General features: G+C 35.3%; 1 protein-coding gene across 1 annotated transcript; it reads right to left on the bottom strand.

The window, feature by feature from the left end:
• Positions 1–2,334: 2,334 nt before the first annotated feature.
• On the bottom strand, positions 2,335–19,213 carry LOC140749084 (alpha-tocopherol transfer protein-like). Its single transcript, XM_073082108.1, has 7 exons — positions 19,110–19,213; positions 16,568–16,646; positions 15,023–15,182; positions 6,485–6,731; positions 5,142–5,252; positions 4,480–4,613; positions 2,335–2,972 (listed from the first exon to the last, which is right to left on the bottom strand). Exons 2-7 carry the CDS (start codon positions 16,644–16,646, stop codon positions 2,864–2,866), a joined length of 840 nt encoding a protein of 279 aa, XP_072938209.1. The 5' UTR covers positions 19,110–19,213; the 3' UTR covers positions 2,335–2,863.
• Positions 19,214–19,750: the final 537 nt, after the last annotated feature.

The raw sequence follows: 19,750 nt of genomic DNA, 5'->3' as shown, positions 1-19,750 counted from the left end.
AACTTATGGTTTTCAAAAATTATATACAACGGTAGGTTTATTGGCTGTTACCAACGTTTATTTTAATTTTATTTGCATTAACATTATGTGAAAGATGTATTAAATTGTGTAATATGCCCTTTGAACGAGGAATACTTAAGAAATAATGTTTAAGCAAATTATACTATTCAGGAGCACAACACTAGTTTTGCCTTTAATGTAAATAAAACTTTTTCTTACAATTTGTCTACACTGTAAATCACAATGCTTTGTGATGTTTTTAAATGGGAACCAGCATTTTTGTGTTATTTTTTGTAACTCAAGTCAAGTAAGTAACTAAACTGATGTTTTAGAAGTTTTTTGATATAGTTTTAGTAGGTTTTAAATAAGTGTAAGAATTCTACGAAGGTAACCAAGTAATTACAATATTTGGTAGGTCATTGTGATAATATTTTAGCGGTGTTTTGTTAAGGAAAAGTTTAATAACAATATAAGTTTACATTTTTTTGTGTTTTAATTTACAGGACTTTATCTTTTTACATTTAATATTTTGATTTTCTTTGTATAATACTACGAATATATTGTACATTTAATAAATTTTGTTATCATGTGTACTTAATATGCTGTATTATTTCGTTTCGCTCTCACACGCTTCTCATTCAGAATGAAGACAAAAGTTCAAGTAAAAGAGTATACCACATTTATTATTTTTAGAATATATCAAAGAATTATTTTCCAATAGTAAATAATTACATAAATCATTTTTAGAACGAACCTATATCTTATACCTCTAATTTCTGATGTTTTTTCTGCGATGTCTATAAGTTTATTCCTCAACATCAAAGAAGACCGCAAAATGTTTCAGTGAAAGACTTGCAAAAATAAATCATTATCGATTGCATCGGAACACTTCGTAACATTGAGCTGACTTGATGTGGGTCAGTCACGTTGCAGCCAACACTTTTAACCTCGTTCAGTAAACCCGGTTAACTCTACCGAACGGTGGGTTACTTGCTAATAAATGTAGATAATGTAAATAAATATTCAATAAGAAATAAAACATTAAGGAAATATTAAAAAAATATCTATTGTTTTATTAAAATGATGTTTTTAATTAAGTAATTCGAGTTTATTGATTACTATGTTGAAATAAATAAACGGACAACTTATTAAAAAAAATATTTTTCCAATTTTTTTTAAATGCGTGTTCAAGATATATCGCACATATTACATATAACAGTTAACCGATTAAACGAATATTTATATTAATTATTAATAATTGGATATGATTTGTATTATACAAATATTTTGAAGTCTATGTGAGTTATTCATTATTTACGGTACGTCACTACTGTACGTCCATAATATAAAGGTGCTAAAGATAATAATATTTTCATTAAACACTGCTATGTAGAACAGTTGGGTTTACAAAACATTAGTAGTCGAACGTGTTTGACCACCGCGTTCACGTGTTCTAAAGAAAGTTGTTTTAAAGAAACTAAGCCTCTACGTATAAGTAATTTAAATGATAATTTATTTTCCATAAGCTTTCGCCCGTGGCTCGGTTAGCGTGTGGTAAATAAAAACTCTATGTTATTCGAAATCTGTTAGATATTTAAATAATTAATATTGAACTTTAATTTTGGAATATTTTTTTCGATATTTATTCGTGTTACGACGCTAAAACACAAGAAAATGTTATTAAAATAATTGTACACAGGCAGAAAAGATTTTGAAGGGCCTTTTCTTAATGTTAGAGAATTTTACTGGATAGTCATCATATATTAGTCATAGTATATTATTTTAGGAAGTACAAGTAAAACTAGAAAAGTTATTATTCTTCTTTGAGATCTTCTATGGCTTAATGATGAAAAATAACATTAATCATATAAGTAGTGAGTCTACTGGAGGGATTGGTTAAGAGAGGTAACATCTCACTCTGGGACTTAGGACCATATTACTTAGGAATTAGCTACTAGAATACTTGATTGACCGGAACGGAAGTGCACCTCGAGTCGACCAAACATGTTACACGACTTTACATACTTACACGTGTTTGAAATATATAAAAATGTTGCTAGTTCACTTTAGGTTCAGTAGACCGTATACTCGTATAAAAACGGATGGGATAAATATGTACTTAGGTCATTTGCATCATTAATAATCAGCAAACGTATAATTAAAGTTTGGCATGTTTTTATTGATATAAATTATTCGATACAAAAACATTTTTTAAATAACATTTTTGTTATATACCTACTATATTTACTTAATTTTATTTTTTCGATAGCCAGGACACACATACAATGACACATTAACAAAATCATACAAAAATACATAACTTTAATAAAACAAGGTTTATTTAGTATTAATCAATTTTTAATGATATAAAATTACAAAACCACGTGTTAAAAATACAATCGTCCTAACAATATCTCTAATACTATTTTATCATTAACCAATTATTATTTAAGCTATTTTAATCTGTAATTATTTGTATGTTATTTTATACCATCACAGATACCTACCTAATGCAGACGGTTTTTTGCTATTTTCCTAGAAATTACACTAGATATCCAATATCTTTGGCTAGTAATAGCTTAAATATTTAAATATTATACCTTCTGCTTACTAAACCACATATTTTACAAAAAAAGTAAGTAAGTTAAGTAGATATTATTAAATACATTAATTTAGTTCGCGAAGTAAACTCTACTACTTACTACTCGATGTTATCCATCTAGGAAGACTATTATCCAACCCTTCTTATTCGGAGAATAACCCAGTTCCCAGCACTAGCATAGTAATGAGTTAAAGATAATGAAAATTTTATTTTTAATTCTTAATGTTATTATAAACTAATATTAGTTTAAAATCTACTATCCTAGTCTATAGCTAATGTCCTGAAGGAGCCGCTCATGGCTGTGTCGCCGTTGCTTTTTGGTTTCAACCTGAGATCAGCTTTCCACATATCGTCATTTAGGAACATTTTTCTGGGAAAAGATAAGATCATTAGAACTTTTAAATAAGGTTAAAATATTTGTAAAGGATCAATTATCAGTTTATCAATATTTATTTTATTATCAATTATACATTATTCTATATATAAAATTTTATAAATATTTAAAGTGTACGTAATGAATCTTTGTCAACGTAAATAAACTTATTAATAATAGATTAATAAATTATATAGGTAATCAATTTTAGAAATAAAAAACAGCACAATTCGAAATTCAAAAAAGAAGTAGTTCATACGTATCAAACGACTGTGTACCAATTTATTGTTAGTGTTATTTTTTCAATAAAGCTTACGGTACTCTTGACCTCATTTGACCACTGCAGCTCATGGACATTTTGGAAAGATAAAAATCTTGAGTGGAGTTGTTCAAACCATCGATACGTAATGAAGCGTAATACGTACAAACAATAGAAAGTGCACTACTGTTATAAATTTCGTAAGAAAATACAAATTTTGTTATTTAGTTATGTTTATTCATTCCAAATAACAGATATTTAGAGTAATTATAAAAGCTACATAATAGACATTTTTTACCAACGAGATCTTGTTATAACCAAGCTACTAACGCCATCTATTGACGGCCAGCTTCAATTATATTCCATAATAATATTTCGTTATTATTTTTTTTTTTTATTGCCACGACTACAATAATTACGTATAATTAGGTATTTATAATTGGGTAGTTATAACTGCTCGTTTAACTGACATAAAAAATATAGCAGTTGTTAACATCAGTATCTTTTATGATTGAATACGTCAATAAGATCTAAGTATGTACATTATAAATTACGGATTAAGTAAAAAAATATTAATATTAATCATTAAAATCAGTTTTTACAACACTAGTTAGCATGCTCCATTATAAAACACAAAAAAATATATAAATATGTGCATATCTACGGGGCAATTATTTATTATCAGTTCTATTAATAACAACATTATAATTTAGAAACAAAAGACTAGGGAAACGTATACATATACGGCTTATTATTAATTTGAATCGCCTATTCGTAGCATTGTGCTAACTACATTGTTAGTATGTATATTGTATGTACAAAATATACAAAAAGCAATAGTAAAGACTACTACTACATAAAAGTGCGCTAGATAGATTAGTGTAATTTAAAATTATTTGCGGGAATTTATCTGCGCGTATCATAAAATCTCTTGTTTTACAGTCTTATTTACTTAAACCAAAAATAAATAAACGTTTGATTATAAGGTGGTAGAACGAGAATGGTTCAGACAGGGGGGTTAACGCTACACTATTTCTAGCGTGAAGGGACTGGATACCGATTTAGTTACATAAGAGTCAACCAATAACCATCTTCGTCTTCGGGCTGACAACGCATCTGTGATCTGGTTCACAACTTTAGGTAGCGCCCCTGTTCTATAAGAGATGTCTTATTATCATCAAGTGGACTCTATGCTCGTTTGTTACTTGAATGTTATAAAAAAACCAAAAGAGTGAAGTGAGTTACCGTTCTGTATTTATTTTCTCCACCCAATCGCGGCCCTGTTTGCGCATACTGGGAGCATCTCCACCATATTCTTCTGGAAGATACTTCTTGTTAATCACCTTGTGCAGGCTGGCAGTGTCAGGATAAAAACTGATCTGCAAAGAGACATGGGGTCAACGTAAGGTAATACTGTCATTGCTTTTTTTTAATTTGAGAATTCTATTGTCGCAGGTGCAATGAACATAGACATCCAAAACCAGTAATAATTTAGGGGGATCGGGTCTAGAAAAACAAATTCTTTAAACAGAAGGATCTTCTTTTAAATTTAGGCAAATTTTAGAGATATTTTATTCCGAACTATCTTATGTTTTTTACCGTCAAATTTCAGAAAGTAGATGACCATTTTTCACTGACTGATTACCGTAAGTACCGGCCAGCAAATTCAAATTCTACCCCAGTTGACTCTCTCTCCTTAATGACGTTACTCGTTGAGCCAGGAAGAAAGTCTAATTTCGTCATTTATTCATCTTTCATTATTTATATTTGTGCGTCACCGGGTATCCGAACACCGAACCTCCTGCATGAAATACCGGTATAATTTACCTTCTCAGAGGCAAACTACAAATCTATGCGTATGCCGTTGGATATTAAAGTAGAATCTAACAATAATATTATTGACTTACTATTTCACAAACTTCAGCAGGTATTGCAGGTTTTACGAGAGCGTAAAGTTTTTCGTAATACGAAGGAGCATTCACACCGTATATTTTTTTCACGCGTACCGGCATACCTTCCTGAAAAAATACAAGAAATACTTTAATATAGATACAGTACCTACGGATGCCAATCAATATTATAAATGCGAATGTGAATTTGTTTGCCACATTTTTAAGCTTTAACTACATTTGTACACGTTGTTAGGGGTTCAGCAAAGGATATAGGGTACCGTTTATTCCGAAAAAGAACCGTTCCCGTAGTGTACATAAAAACCTCTGACCGTAAGCGAAGTCCTGGATAAAAGCTTGTACCTTATACAAGTTACTGTGGCAACTTCCCGCTACTGGACAAAAGATGGCGCTACTTTGAAAATATTAAGTGCATTTTGAAACGATCTTTTTATTCCAGTAATTATATTAAGTGAGTAATCCATTGTAGAAGACACAGTTCCTAATGCTAATCTTTGGGCAATATTACTTAGTGTATTTTTAAGGACAACATAGTGTTAGTTTGAATTTTATCAGCACAGTCGTTATTGTTCATTAAAATTATGATTGTAATCTTTGAGGTGACCGCAGGTGGCTTACAAAGAAACACCCAATTAAAAAAAACATCAAAGTGTCTGCTTGTAATGTCAAAATAACATTTGAACATAACAACGATACGAGTAACAATAAAACATTTATTATCTTTATTATCTGTCTGTCTATCTGTTTGTTATGGTTAATACCCGATCTGGCTATGTCAATATTGTATAGATTTTCACTGGTAGTTGGCTACTCGTAATGTCAAAGGGGTTGGTAAATTATGAAAATTTAATTTTTGGAAAAAAAACAGTACTCTGAGCAAAAAAATAATTATTAAATTATTATTAATTATATTTAAACTTTAACTGTAACTTTAAACGTGGGTGAAACCCCAGGGCACAGCTTCTAGGTAATAAAAACCGACGAACCATTCACCTCGCGATAACAAGGTTTTTTGCTTTTGGTTAGATATACGAGTACCTACCTGCTTGTACTCGTATATCTTATGTCCTTATTTTATTTTTGTGTTCTGAAATTGTACCTACTCAAAACACCTAAAAAAAGGCTTCTGTGTCTGACTTTAATTTTCCATAGGGTGAACATGCAAGGACACGTAAGAAATTTTAATCTAAATGAGTAATCTTTTTACCATAACATTTCAAATATAATAGAAATTGACAAAATAATTAAGATGCTACTATTAAGTTTCAATTTTTAAATAAAGATATAAGATTATTTGCTACAAAAAATATCATAGTAAGTAGTGTTTTCATGTTACTTACCAATAAGAAAAGTATGAAATCTCTGAAGTACATAATATTAACTTTCGGGATCATCCTTAGGGAAAAGCACTTCAAGTCTAGAATAATGATGTGTCCTTCAGGGAAGCAGGGATGGTATTTGATCCAATAATCCGCATTGATGCAGAAAGTCTTCAGCAGGTCGTAGAAGACGAACTTCTCGAGGGCGGGATCATCAAGCTCGTGAATTAGGATTTCAGAATCATCTGTTTCATATGAGGCCAAGCTCCTGTAAAAATAAAGGTTACCATTTATAGACAGATTGGAGACACTCTTAGGTCCCCAGCAGACATGCTACTACTTCGTCAATTTAAGTGGTTTTCGGAAGAAAGGAATTATAACTCAGATTTATTTGGCAGCAACGAATCTGCAGTCAGATTGGTTACCTATTTGACATTGATTCAACATAAGGCAGAAATGACTACTTCCGATCCAAGGGACTGTACGCTGGCATACTACTTTAATTTCTTAAAAATTGCAATTCAAAAAAATTGTAGCGGGCAAAAAGTAGACATACAACACCTATAAACTGCATCTACTAATATTAAATGCTTTTCAAGCGAATGGAAAAAGAGTAAAAAATAATAAGGTGACTTCGGAATCTATGGAACGTGTACCGAATCAATATCGTGTGTATCAATATAATATGCAGGTATGATGCAGGTAGCATCAAATTTACTTGCAATTCATAACTTAGAAAAAAGGTTCCCTTTTTGCAAAAAGAAGAGGCTTCTGGTATTGTTAAACTGTCTTGTTTTACTTGTTCTATAAAACTCGAACGAAGACAATTATAAAGTAGCTACTTTGTTTTAAAATACCTACGTTTTCCTAAAGTGTTTACTACTCTATATTTAATAGTAATGATTACCCATCAAATGAATCTACTTTAAGTTATTTGTAGAATTTATTCAACGTGAATTCAAATTACATTCTAGTTACTAAAGTAAAACATTAAAAACTAAATTGTAAAAGGTAAACATTATAATTTCATCAAAGACAAAGAGAAAATAATTATAGTTTAAAAACTTAAAACTACGCTAAAATCGCACAAGGAAAATAGTTAATTCTGATTCCTGACGATCCTGATGAGGAGAATGGGTCATCGGTTATTGATAATAGTTCAAAATTTTAAATTAATTGGACATTTCAAAGTTGGTAAAAACCTAGTGCAAAGACTCCGTTACATACATACATACAGGTCAAGCTAATAAAAGCGTGGTAATTACTAATAAGTACCAACGGAGATTTTTATCCTGAGAACGTTGTTTCTAAATTAAACCATAGAGAATTAGCGAATTATACATTGCCTTATTGAAGTGGAATAACGATCATATTAAAGTAGATAAATCAGTAACAACACAGACAAAACAATGCAAAATGCATCTACCAGTGATTTATACTTTGTTGCTAATTAATCCGTTTTGTGGTTGCACTTTGGAATTATTAAACATTTATTAGTAATATTTGAAATAAAATCTGTCCGTGTATACAAACACGTATCATATTTGAGAATAGTTAATTTAAAAAATACCTTTTTAACAAATGCTAGTCTATTTTTTAGGTTTAATCTGCTGCCTTTGAATTGGCTGATTTACAAAAGGACCATCCTAGGAGTACTCTTCTGGAGTGGCAATGCCTCTGTTATCGATTTTAAATGGAACCCCTGTTCTTATGAAGTTGCTTACAGGTGTCGATGGGTGTCCCTGTAGTTCCGGGACTAGAATAGGGCTACGGTATCTCCTGCCTGTCGTAAGAGGCGACTAAAAGGGGGCTTCCGGGGTTGCGGGCGGCAAGAGTGGGAGCTCGAACCGCCCGGCCAGCGGCCCCGGGAAGGACGACGGTATGTGTGGTCGCATACCGTCGTATACGCAGAGTGTGGATTGACCACTTACTATCAGGTGGACTGCATCTTATAAATAAAAATCAATCCGTTATTGAACGAAGCTGCTAACATAACAATTATATGTATCAAAATAACGATTAAATAAGTTATAGTATATTGTTATACGGATCTAGAAATACATTATGCCTTATAAGTTCTAAATATATTGGCTATTGTTTCAGTATTTCATTCATTGTTCTAGCACCATTACAAATCTTTGATGGAAATCTAGATAATTCGCAGATAATAACATTTTGATGGATTAGAATATATATCACGTCATTATCTATCAGCGTTTTATGGCTCATATATTGGTCAAGAATTTAATTGTTATACTTTGGAAATAGTTAGAAAATGTATTTTTTGTCGGATAATAATAAGCCCATATTTTAACCACAAAAATATTTAGTTCCCATTTTGTGCCCTAAATTTATATAGGTAGTACTGTTTTTATAGGACTCTTGAAAAAAGTCTAAAAACGGAAAATAGAGTCATTCGGCATTACTAGTTTTTAATATTTTATTACTTTGAAAATTGCTCACATAATTGCTTACTTACTATGCTGTGTTATTACTACTTTATTATTCTTGCTTTTGCTGTGTTATTACTACTAATAACACAGCAAATTTACAATTTAAAATACTGATACAATGTTTAGTACTACTACTAAACATTGTATCAGTATTTTATAGACAATTTAAGCACTAAATGCAGGTCATAAAACTTTTAGATACATGAAGAAGATTATACTTTAGTCAACTTTACCTACGCAACTACAATAGTAAGCTAATTCATTCTAAGTAATTATAATTTGCACAATTCATTTGTGTATAGGTAATTATAAATTATAGAAACAATAAAAATATTACTTTGTATTTTTCCGCATAAACATGTTTAAGTTTACCTTGTCATTAATCGTATCGTTAACGTCATTTTGTGAAATGTCAATGAAAATGTCATGTGGTGAATAAACATTTTATTAATTTATATAAAAATGTGATTCGTGTATTGATGAAATGACCAAAACCACTATAAATGTGGTTTATTTATCTTTATTTGAACTTTTTCAATACGGACTATTGATATTATAAAAATAACATAATGTTATGAAAACTGACAGTTGTCACTAGTACATACAATGTAAATATTTTTATTATGAAGATGAAGAATGGGAATACGTATGCTTTTTCAGTGTTTTCGGTAGTAACTACTGAACTCATGTTTGGCCCTATGATAACATGGCTGTGACCTACTTAGCTGAAAGTATTACAACGCAATAAGTATATCTTTCCAAGAAGTGCAGTGCTACTGAGGGTAAATAGACCCAGAAAAACATTTTATGAACTACGCCTAAACTCCTTATTTATGTAATTTTGTATTTTTATTTATGTTTTTTTCAATAGTTCAGTAAGTGATATATCTATTATACTTTATTTATTATTACTAGCATAGCTGTACATATTAGTGTATTTTGTGCTATATTATTTTTAATTTTTTTTAGTTATAATTATTTTATGTCAACCCAAGGCTCTTTAGTACGTTGTTCCATCTGTAATGATAATAAGTTGTACAAAGGGCAACGTGGATTATCTATTCATTGCAGCCGTCGTCACGTCCCTAGGACTGATATAAGTAGTCAGTTGTCTACATCTTGTAATCATACAGATGGAATAAGTAACGATGAGGCTCTTTGCAATAGGTTGGCTCGTTTTAAAAACGAGGTAAGAATAGTTAAACGTATCCCGAGGGGAGCGCGGGTAACAGTGGCCCAGTGTCTCGCCGAGTGTGTGGGTAGAGTTGTTTCTGAAAACTCCATTGATGCTTGGGAATCTTTTTTTACATTTGTTTATAAATCATTACATATAGACCATCAAAACACTAAACATAACTTAACTTCCGTTATTAAACATAATACTAAGAATGCATCCAACACTAATGTACCTTTCGTTAATAATAATAAAGCTCAAAATCAAAATTTAAACAAATTAATTGAAAATAAAATTTCTGATGGGAATATTAAAGGGGCGGCTAAGCTTTTGTTTTCAGATGACTCTTTAGCTGCGCATTCGCCTGACACTTTAGCAGCTCTCCGTGATAAACATCCCACGGTAGATGCAGACTCACAACTACCTGATTTTCCGAGGTCATCCCAGCATCATCCCCTGACTGTAAGTGAAGATGATGTTATTAGTACCATTCGATCTTTCCCAAATGGCTCCGCTGGAGGTCTTGATGGCATCACACCCCAGCACTTAAAAGATCTCACTAATACGTTAGTCGGTGATGCTGGGAAATATCTCGTGAGGGAGTTAACATCCCTAATAAATATAATGCTATCGGGCAATGTGCCGAAAGAAAGCTCTTAATAAAAAGGATGGTGGAATTCGGCCCATAGCCGTTGGTAGCACTATAAGAAGATTGACCTCAAAACTTTGTTGTCGAAAGTTTCGTTCTAGGATTAGTGATATTTTGAAGCCTCGACAACTTGGTTTTGGGGTCAAAGGTGGTTGTGAGGCTGCTGTACGTACTTTTTTAAGTGGAGTCGATGATAGCGTTTTTTTAAAACTTGATATCCAAAATGCTTTTAATTCGATCCATAGAGGTGCCCTTTTATCTGAAATTCAAAAAGAAGTACCTGAAATTTTTGATTATATCTGGCAATGTTATGGCGCCCCTACTAAATTAATGTTTGGCAATATTGCAATCGACTCCTCCGTGGGATGTCAGCAAGGCGATCCTCTTGGTCCAGTTATTTTTAGTTTGGCTATAAATCCCATTATAAAACAATTAAATTCTAAATTGAATGTATGGTACCTTGATGACGGCACTCTAGGCGGTACTGCATCTACTGTATTTGAAGATTTCAAGCGAGTCATCGATCATTTCGGTTTAATTGGTCTTAAAATAAATTTATCTAAATGTGAATTGTTCATTTCTAATCATATTACTCCAGGTCATTATTCAGACATAGTAGCAAAATTCAAATCATTAACAACAGATATTTCGATAAAATCTACTCATAATCTCACATAATTAGGGGCTCCGTTATTTGAGGATGCAGTAAGGCCTATAATAAATTCTAAATTAGAACTTTTTAACAAAACATCTGGTCGTCTTTTTGAAATAAAACCTCACTTGGCTATCTACATTCTTCGCCTTTGCCTTTTTACACCTAAATTTCTTTACTTGCTCCGTTGTTCTCCTATTTGGAAATTCCCTTTGGTTACAAATATCATAGATACTTTGAAACTGTGTATTGCAAAAATTTTAAATTTAAATTTTGATGATTGCTCTTGGAGACAGGCTTGCCTTCCAATTAAATTTGGAGGGTTAGGAATACGTTCCACAGCAAGTGTGGCCCTGCCGGCTTTCTTGGCTTCCACTCACAGTTCGTCATCAGCAACATTTTAAACTTAGACATAGCTGATGTTCGGGTGGCGAGCTTGAGTGAGGCCGTGGAGACTTGGAGGGCCGCATTTCCTTTGGAAAATATTCCCGTGGATGATGCTTCGCAACAAAAAGTTTGGGACTTGCCCGGCATTTCATCCACGTTTGCCTGTCTCCTTGATCATTGTGCAGACGATACGGAGCGAGCAAGACTTTTGGCTGTTTCCGGAGAAGACTCAGGCCACTGGTTACACGCTCTTCCCTCCCAAAATCTTGGCACCATTCTGGATGCTTCGACACTGAGAATTTCAGTGAGTCTCCGGGTTGGTGCCAAGATTTGTGAATCTCATCGTTGCCTTTGTGGCCGAAGCGTGGGTAAGTATGGCCGACATGGTCTGTCCTGCTCCAGGTGCGCTGGCCGTTTATATAGACACGGCACCTTAAATGATTTAATCCGTAGGGATCTTGTCACCTTTAAAGGCCTACTTGTCGGACAGGCGTATCCGCTTCCCAGGTCATTATGGGAGTGTTCACGGGAGGAACGTCATGCGCGGGGTACCGCAGGGTTCGGTACTGGGCCCACTACTGTGGAATATCGCGTACGACGCAGTGCTGAGAACGATGCTCCCACCAGGAGTGAGCATCGTCTGCTATGCCGATGACACCCTCGTTCTCGCTGAGGGGGTGTCGTTTTCGAGAACGGCTCGGCTAGCAGAACTCGGGGTGGCACGCGTCATAGCGAAGATCCGCGGGTTGGGCCTACAGGTAGCGTCCCAGAAAACCGAGGCGATATGGTTCCACGGCCGCAGGCCGAGAGTCGAGCCAGCTGAGACCTCAGTGCGCGTCGGGGAAACGGATGTCCGGATAGGCAGGTACATGAAGTACCTTGGCCTAATACTGGACAGCCGCTGGTGCTTTGACGAGCACTTCGACCGTCTCGTCCCCCGAATCCATAAGGTAGCGGGTGCTATGCATAGACTGCTGCCGAATCTCGGGGGACCAAGGGAAGAAGTCCGCCGCCTCTACGCGGGTGTGATACGCTCGATTGCGCTCTACGGTGCGCCGGTATGGTCGGACAAATTGTCTGCCAGCCGACGCCGTGCGCGGAAACTGAACTCCGCGCAACGTACGATCGCAATCAGAGTCGCCCGAGGGTATCGTACCATATCGTATGAGGCGGCGACAGTCCTGGGGCGGTGTCCGCCCCTGGACATTCTGGCGGATATGGACGCACGGGTCTTCCATAAGATCCGCGTCCTCCGTCAGAGGACGGAACCCTTCGACGAAGAGACGATCGGAGCGCTTCGGAGGAGAGCCAGATGGCGCGCTCTGAGGTGCTGGCGCGAACGGCTTCAGGAGCCTAGGAGCATACGCCAAAGGGTGGTTGACGGTATCCTACCTAACTTTCGGGCCTGGCTGAAGAGCAGGGGTAGAGTGACCTACCGCCTTACTCAGATACTCACCGGACATGGCTGTTTCGGTGAGTATCTGAACAGGATACAGAGGGAGGAGACGGCCCAGTGCTATCATTGCGGGCACGACGAGGATTCCGCACAGCACACGCTGCAGTACTGCCCAGCGTGGGAGTCGCAGCGGCGGATCCTCGTCGAAAAAGTGGGACCGGATCTCTCTCCGTCGGCCATCGTCGGGGCGATGGTTCAGCGTAGCGAAGCCTGGGACGGCATGATCACCTTCTGCGATGCAGTCATGTCCGCGAAGGAAGACGCCGAACGAGCAAGGGAGCGCGCTGAACCCGCTCGGAGGAGGAGTCGCCGCGGGCGTACGTAAAGGCCCCAGGCGCTGTGTCCCTGTAGTTTCGGGACCAGAATAGGGCTACGGTATCCCCTGCCTGTCGTAAGAGGCGACTAAAAGGGGGCTTCCGGGGTTGCGGGCGGCAAGAGTGGGTAGCTCGAACCGCCCGGTAAGCGACCCCGGGAAGGGCGGCGGTATGTGTGGTCGCATACCGTCGTACGCACCAGACGGTGTGGCGAGCGTCAAGCTCACCTGGGCAGAGCCCGACGGGGCAACGCGCTAAGAGGACTCCGGTTGCGTTCCTTTGGAGATCCCGGAGCCCTCTACGCAGCGCCGAGGACGGCCACCGGGGGGTTTTAGTGCGGTAAAAATCCCACATAACCCTGCGTCGCTCCCACGGCGCCGGGTACCTTTTGAAGGTTTCCCCCTCGTAAACAAAAAAAAAAAAAAAAAAAAAGGGCTCTTGTCACCGTCTCTGTACCAGCCTCACTAAAGCCAAATGGTTTGTGCAGAGACGACGGCAAGAGACCTGATGATGCAACTCTGGTGCCGTGGAAATTAGGTCGTGCCCTGGTGTGGGACGTTACATGTGTGGACACACTAGCCCCAACCTACATACATGACACCTGTAGTAGTGCTGGGGCTGCAGCCGACCGCGCTCAGTTTCTCAAGCGCCGCAAATATTCTTCATTTATAAATGATTATGAATTTGCGGCGCTTGCAACTGAGACGTTGGGTCCGTGGTCGGCTGATATGAAAAAAATTGTAAAAGATATGTCCCACAGACTTATCCTCGCTTCGGGTGACCAGAGGGCTGGCAGCTATTTCGCACAAAAAATTAGCCTCGCTATACAGCGAGGAAACGCTGCCAGTGTTCTGGGCACTATGCCACAAGAAAGGGTTTTGGACGACATTTTTATTTTATAAGTCTAATTTTGTTATTATTTATATTTTAATTTAAAATGGTTATGTTCAGGTAATTTAATTATTTGTATATAGTTTACCATGATAAGTAGTATATTCCCATGTATCAATCTATCGGTAAAAGCCCACTTTTGGATATAGCTTCCTGTAATATCTACGATCAAAATGCGGTAACCAATGCAGTAATGCAATAATCCTACGGTTTGTGTAGATCTCAATTCATCTACAAAATTAAGCAACGTCAGGCACGGTCCACAGTTGGATGGGTAACCACTTGCAACTAAGTTTTCAATCATAGGTATCATCTGTCGGTAAATAAGTCTATGACACATTTGTAATTTTGTAAAATCAAATCAACTTTTTACACTGGGGGCCCTCCATTCTACTTTCCGCTCCGGGCCTCCAACAAGGACATAAAAAGGATGCAGCCACATCTAGGGACTTACGTAATAGAAAAGACAGTTTGCACATTGTTCGCGAAGGGATCCCTAACGGTGTAAATTTCGGACATCTGGGCGCGGGTGGTGCAGAATCTATCTAAGGATTACAGTAACTTAGTAAATCTAGGCACTTACGTTATAGAAAAGGCAGTTTGAAGATTAGGCGCAAAGGGATCCCTTGCAGTGTAAATCTCGGACATTTGGGCGCGGGTGGTGCAGAACCTGTCTATACACTTCTTGGTGCGCTCCAGACTTCCGTAGCAGCTGTGCAGGAACTTCTTTATTGTGAAATCGTCTGGAAATTTCAGTATATTATTATTATCGAGAAACAAACAGTCTGTAATGATCAAACAAGTGCCTAAGTTCATTTTTATATTCTAGGTTTTTCTTAAAAAAAACATATTTTGCTGTTTTCTAGTAGGTATTAAGAATTCTAGTATGCCAAAGTTGTTAAATCTTTGTTGAGTAAAATAGTGGATAGTATGTATGATTATTAACAATGGGCTTTCATGGAACTTAAAAGGGGCTTATATAAAACTTAAAAGGGCCTTTTGCACATTTCTGACTAGATAAAAATTGTTTCTGGTTAAAACGTGGTTACTCAAAAAAGGAATGTGAAATGAGCAATATTTTATAAAACACATTACATAACATTAAGATGTTTAAACAATATTGCTCAAAGATTAGCAAAATTACAGGATAACTTTAAATACAATTACACAATTACAATTATGCTTGTGGCGTGAAAATTAACACGGATGCCTGGTTTATTAACTTTGATGAGATGGTTCCATTAAATTATATTTTACGTAACAGAGTTGAATATAAATACAAAATATATAGTTTCTGTTAGGCTTATTATTTATTTTCATTACTGCGCTTTTTTAGATTCGTATTAATTAAAGTCTATGTATGTATGGGAATTGTATATTTATTTTGTGTATCTTCCTATAATCATCCCATTACTGTCCGTATGCTGGGAACGGGTCTCCTCTCAGAGCGAGAGGTTTTAAGTCATTGTCAACCGCTCTGGCTTACCTACTGTGGATTTGTAGACTTTTAATTAATTTTAAGACTTTCTTAATAACTATCTTTTATTTTTGCAAACATTTTTATCAAAGACATGTCATCCCTATATTGCATTGAACTTCAACAGATAAGAAAAAGGTCAATTAAGAGGTCAGCTGGTATTGGATAAATGTTAAATACAAAACAAGATCACATGAAAACTTGTACGCAGGTACTAAAAGTGATTCGTACAACCTTGGCAGTGCGATTTCGAAGTATTCAATGTCAATAAAGATATGTGTAATATAGAGGATTAGCTAGAATTGATGTACATTATATAATTCGCAGTGGCAAAGCGTGGGTCGACAAAAAGGGTGCCAGCAAAAAGGCCCTCTTGTAAAAAGATGATTTCTCATCTATGCTAAGGAGTAACCTTTTTGATTGAAAAAGTAACCCCTTCAAATACGCCGCAAAACCTGCGACCTTTCGTTGCGATCTCCAACAATTTTTTCCACCGAATTTTCGATTTTCGTCAATGAAAGTCTTATATAATTATGATACTTTTCCATCGTCGACTTTGAGCGACAACTTACTCTTGACGACCTTGTCGCCAACTATAAAAGGGAATGAAAACAAAGTACAATAAATTCAGCAGATAATAATAAAACTCACCCAAGTCTTTTGGTAAGTGGGGTTCTTTCGCCAGCCACTCCCTGATACTATTCACATCTTGGGTGACGTCTTGCGGCATCTAAAAATATCAAGAAATAAAATATTATTCGATAAAATAATAAGGATATAAATGCTGAAAAAGAAGAGTAGTAATCAGCCTGTACCTATTCATATTCATAGAATGCATTTCGCTTTCTTGCAATATAAACAAATGGTCACTTTAAAACTGAAAACGTAGGCAACGTTACAGATTTAACGCTTCAATTAGTTACTGATAATGACACCGTACATACTACCTACTCTATGAACTCTACTTGACTGGGCCCATGTTACTTAGTTCATATAAATTTTAAATCCAAATAAAAATGTATAACAAAAAATAATATTATCAAAATTAATTAACACACATAATATGATCAACATTGGGTATTTTTATTGAGTGTTATTAATTTGTTTATTTATTTGCATAAGTAGTTTATATTTTTATTTCGATTCGAATGTATTCGTACAAAATTTAAAATATTGTACGACTGTTTATTATTTTTTACAGTAGGTATGTATACTTCTACTTACATCCTATGTGCCTTTCGAAGCATTAATATTTTAATTAAAAATAAATTATTATGTGAGGCTGAGCTTCCTAAAACCTTCAGTTATTTGGAAGGAGCACAAAAGTAAAAATATATTATAATAAAAGTCAGATTTAGGGAGTGTAAAAGGGGCCTTCCTGCCCCGAGTCCTCCACAAGAGAAGACCCCCCACAATATAGAATAATATAGCCAAATTTCGAGAGTGAAAAATTGTGTTTCCAAACATTATCTGTGTATGTTTTATAAACAGTTGAAATAATTTTATTTGCTGGCAGTATTCGATTGACTTGACGGAAAAAAATCCTGTTAATTCGGCAAATAATTAGAGGCCTCCATTCCTTCGTTGCCCCAGCGCCATATGACAAGTATAAGTACATAATTTAATATGTATAACACTAATTCACAAAAAATAATAGAAAAAAATAATAGTCCAAGTCAAGTTAAACTTTTTTATACCCAGAGTTAATTTTAATATTATGGCATGTATTAAGCAATCATATTAGCAGTTATTTGATCATTACAACCACTAGTATTACTGAATACATTAATAATAATTAATCATATTAATATAGTTCATCTTAATTTTAATAGGTTACCACGTAAGATAAGTCCACCCCGAAATAAGAAAAATATATATATTGACTAACTGGTACCTTTTCCTGACGAAAAAAACTATTGTCTAGTAAGTTCTACAGAGCTGTACAATCTACTGTATTTTTAACTTTTAAATTGGCTGAAGATTAAGTTTTAAGTGCTGAATTATTTATCATACTACCTACGACTGATTCGTTTAATAATTATTAATCTTCAAATGATGTATTTTTTATTATCAATCACATGAATTGTTTAATATCTATCCATAGTTCTATTCCAAAGTCCAACATTAGTATTCTATCAGCGACATCTCTTGGCACAAACACTCAAAATGCACAACGTGTAGTATGACTAACTTTCGAACGTATACCGACAATACCATCACATACTACAAAATTAAGTACTTAAACGTAATAAAATAAAATTCTATCATAAATACTATTACTTACTTACAAGCGCTGCACTGAATCCTAGGTTCAATTATTAGTTGTTCCTGTAGTTTCTAGACGAAAAATAGAGTATCCCCTGACGTAAGGGGTGAATAAAAGAGGGCTTTTATAGTTGCGGGCGGCAAACGGGGGAGCTCGAATCCCCTAGCCGGCGACCCCGCGAAGGACGCCGATATGTGTGGTCATATATCTTCGTCAACACGCGAAAAAAAATGTGGAATGAGCACAAAGCCCTCCCGGACAACGCTCAACAGCTCCAATGGTTATGGGAAAAAGTCAATATTAACATAAACCTATATATTAGTTACGACTTTTTCAAAAAAACTTTAACCATGCAAATTTCAAACTCCTCTGGATCCGAAAAAAGATCCGAAGTTCTTGCGTGGATTTTTTCACGTATTACCTAGATACGTTACCTACTAACATAATACGAGTAGATTAGAAGGAAATCTTTATTCTCTGATACTAATTATAAGATAGTCAGGTCATACTTTTACAAGTATCTAATATCTAATAGTAGTAGTTGATAATGATAACATGTTATTACCTATTTGTGATGGATAACATCGATAATAATTATTGTACTTTAAAATCAAAAAATATATATCTTTTCTATTATAAGTTTATATTAAAAATAGAAAATTATTAAGGTACTTTATATTAAAGTAAATTCAATACTTTATTGCTGTGCAATACTCTATTTATTTTAATTATTCCTTAATATATTTAAGTGAATCTGAATAAACGTAGAAAATAAAAATATCTACTTCATAACTAAAAAAATGTTTACACTAAAATTTTATTTTAATAAAATAAAATAAACATTTAAGCACTCAAAAGATGCGCTTTATAAGTAAATTGTAAACCTACATATTTAAAAATTACTGACACAAATTAAAAATAGCTTACCTTGTCCAAAAACTGATGACAGTTGTGCACTAGTAAAACCGATTTACAATTTGCGATGTAGCAATCGTGGTGTGTACCTGACAGTGTGGTATCGTCAGCCCTACTGATGTCTGATTGTGTACGGTTTTGTATTGCAAATATTCAGGTGGCACGAGCTAGGCAGTAAAAAAGTCAAGGACATTATATTTCATATCTATAGGTACAAGTAAATAACATTGATGTCATAATGCCTGTTTGCAATTTCTACATATGTGTACTTAACTTATTACATACAGTATAGAAGTACCTAACAAGCATGCAGTCCACACTATCTTTAAGGCCCCATTTATCGTCGTACGTGTCAGACACGGGCCGTCGCAGACAAAATCGTATTTTTCTATAGATACAATATTTTGTCATGCACGGCCGAATGTGTTATGTTACATGTTTATCCATTAATACACGAGCACGCTCTGTGTCTTAAATGAAAAAATCTAATTTTGTAATAAATCCTAATGCTTGTCATAAGGTATAGCGGTAGTGAATCTATCCGGAGTCGAATCACAAAGGTTCTACCATCTCCAGTGGCGAAGAATTAGAACTTAAATAACTTGTAACAAAACTTTCGGCACCTATCTGTTTGTTTATCTATACAAGATGGC

This window comes from Epargyreus clarus, unplaced genomic scaffold (genome assembly GCF_041222505.1).
Source record: "Epargyreus clarus isolate Ecla_fem2 unplaced genomic scaffold, WU_Ecla_fem_2.2 ptg000017l, whole genome shotgun sequence".
Taxonomy (NCBI): Eukaryota; Metazoa; Arthropoda; class Insecta; order Lepidoptera; family Hesperiidae; genus Epargyreus; species Epargyreus clarus.
This window is presented reverse-complemented; position numbering and strand designations above follow the sequence as displayed.

Coding starts and splice junctions, on each gene's coding strand:
- LOC140749084 (XM_073082108.1), bottom strand. CDS start 16,646: ATGCCGCAAGACGTCACCCAAGATGTGAATAGTATCAGGGAGTGGCTG. Junction 6,732..15,022: donor CAAACTGCCTTTTCTATAAC/GTAAGTGCCTAG, acceptor TTATTTTTACAG/GAGCTTGGCCTCATATGAAA. Junction 2,973..4,479: donor GAGAAAATAAATACAGAACG/GTAACTCACTTC, acceptor ATCTTTTCCCAG/AAAAATGTTCCTAAATGACG.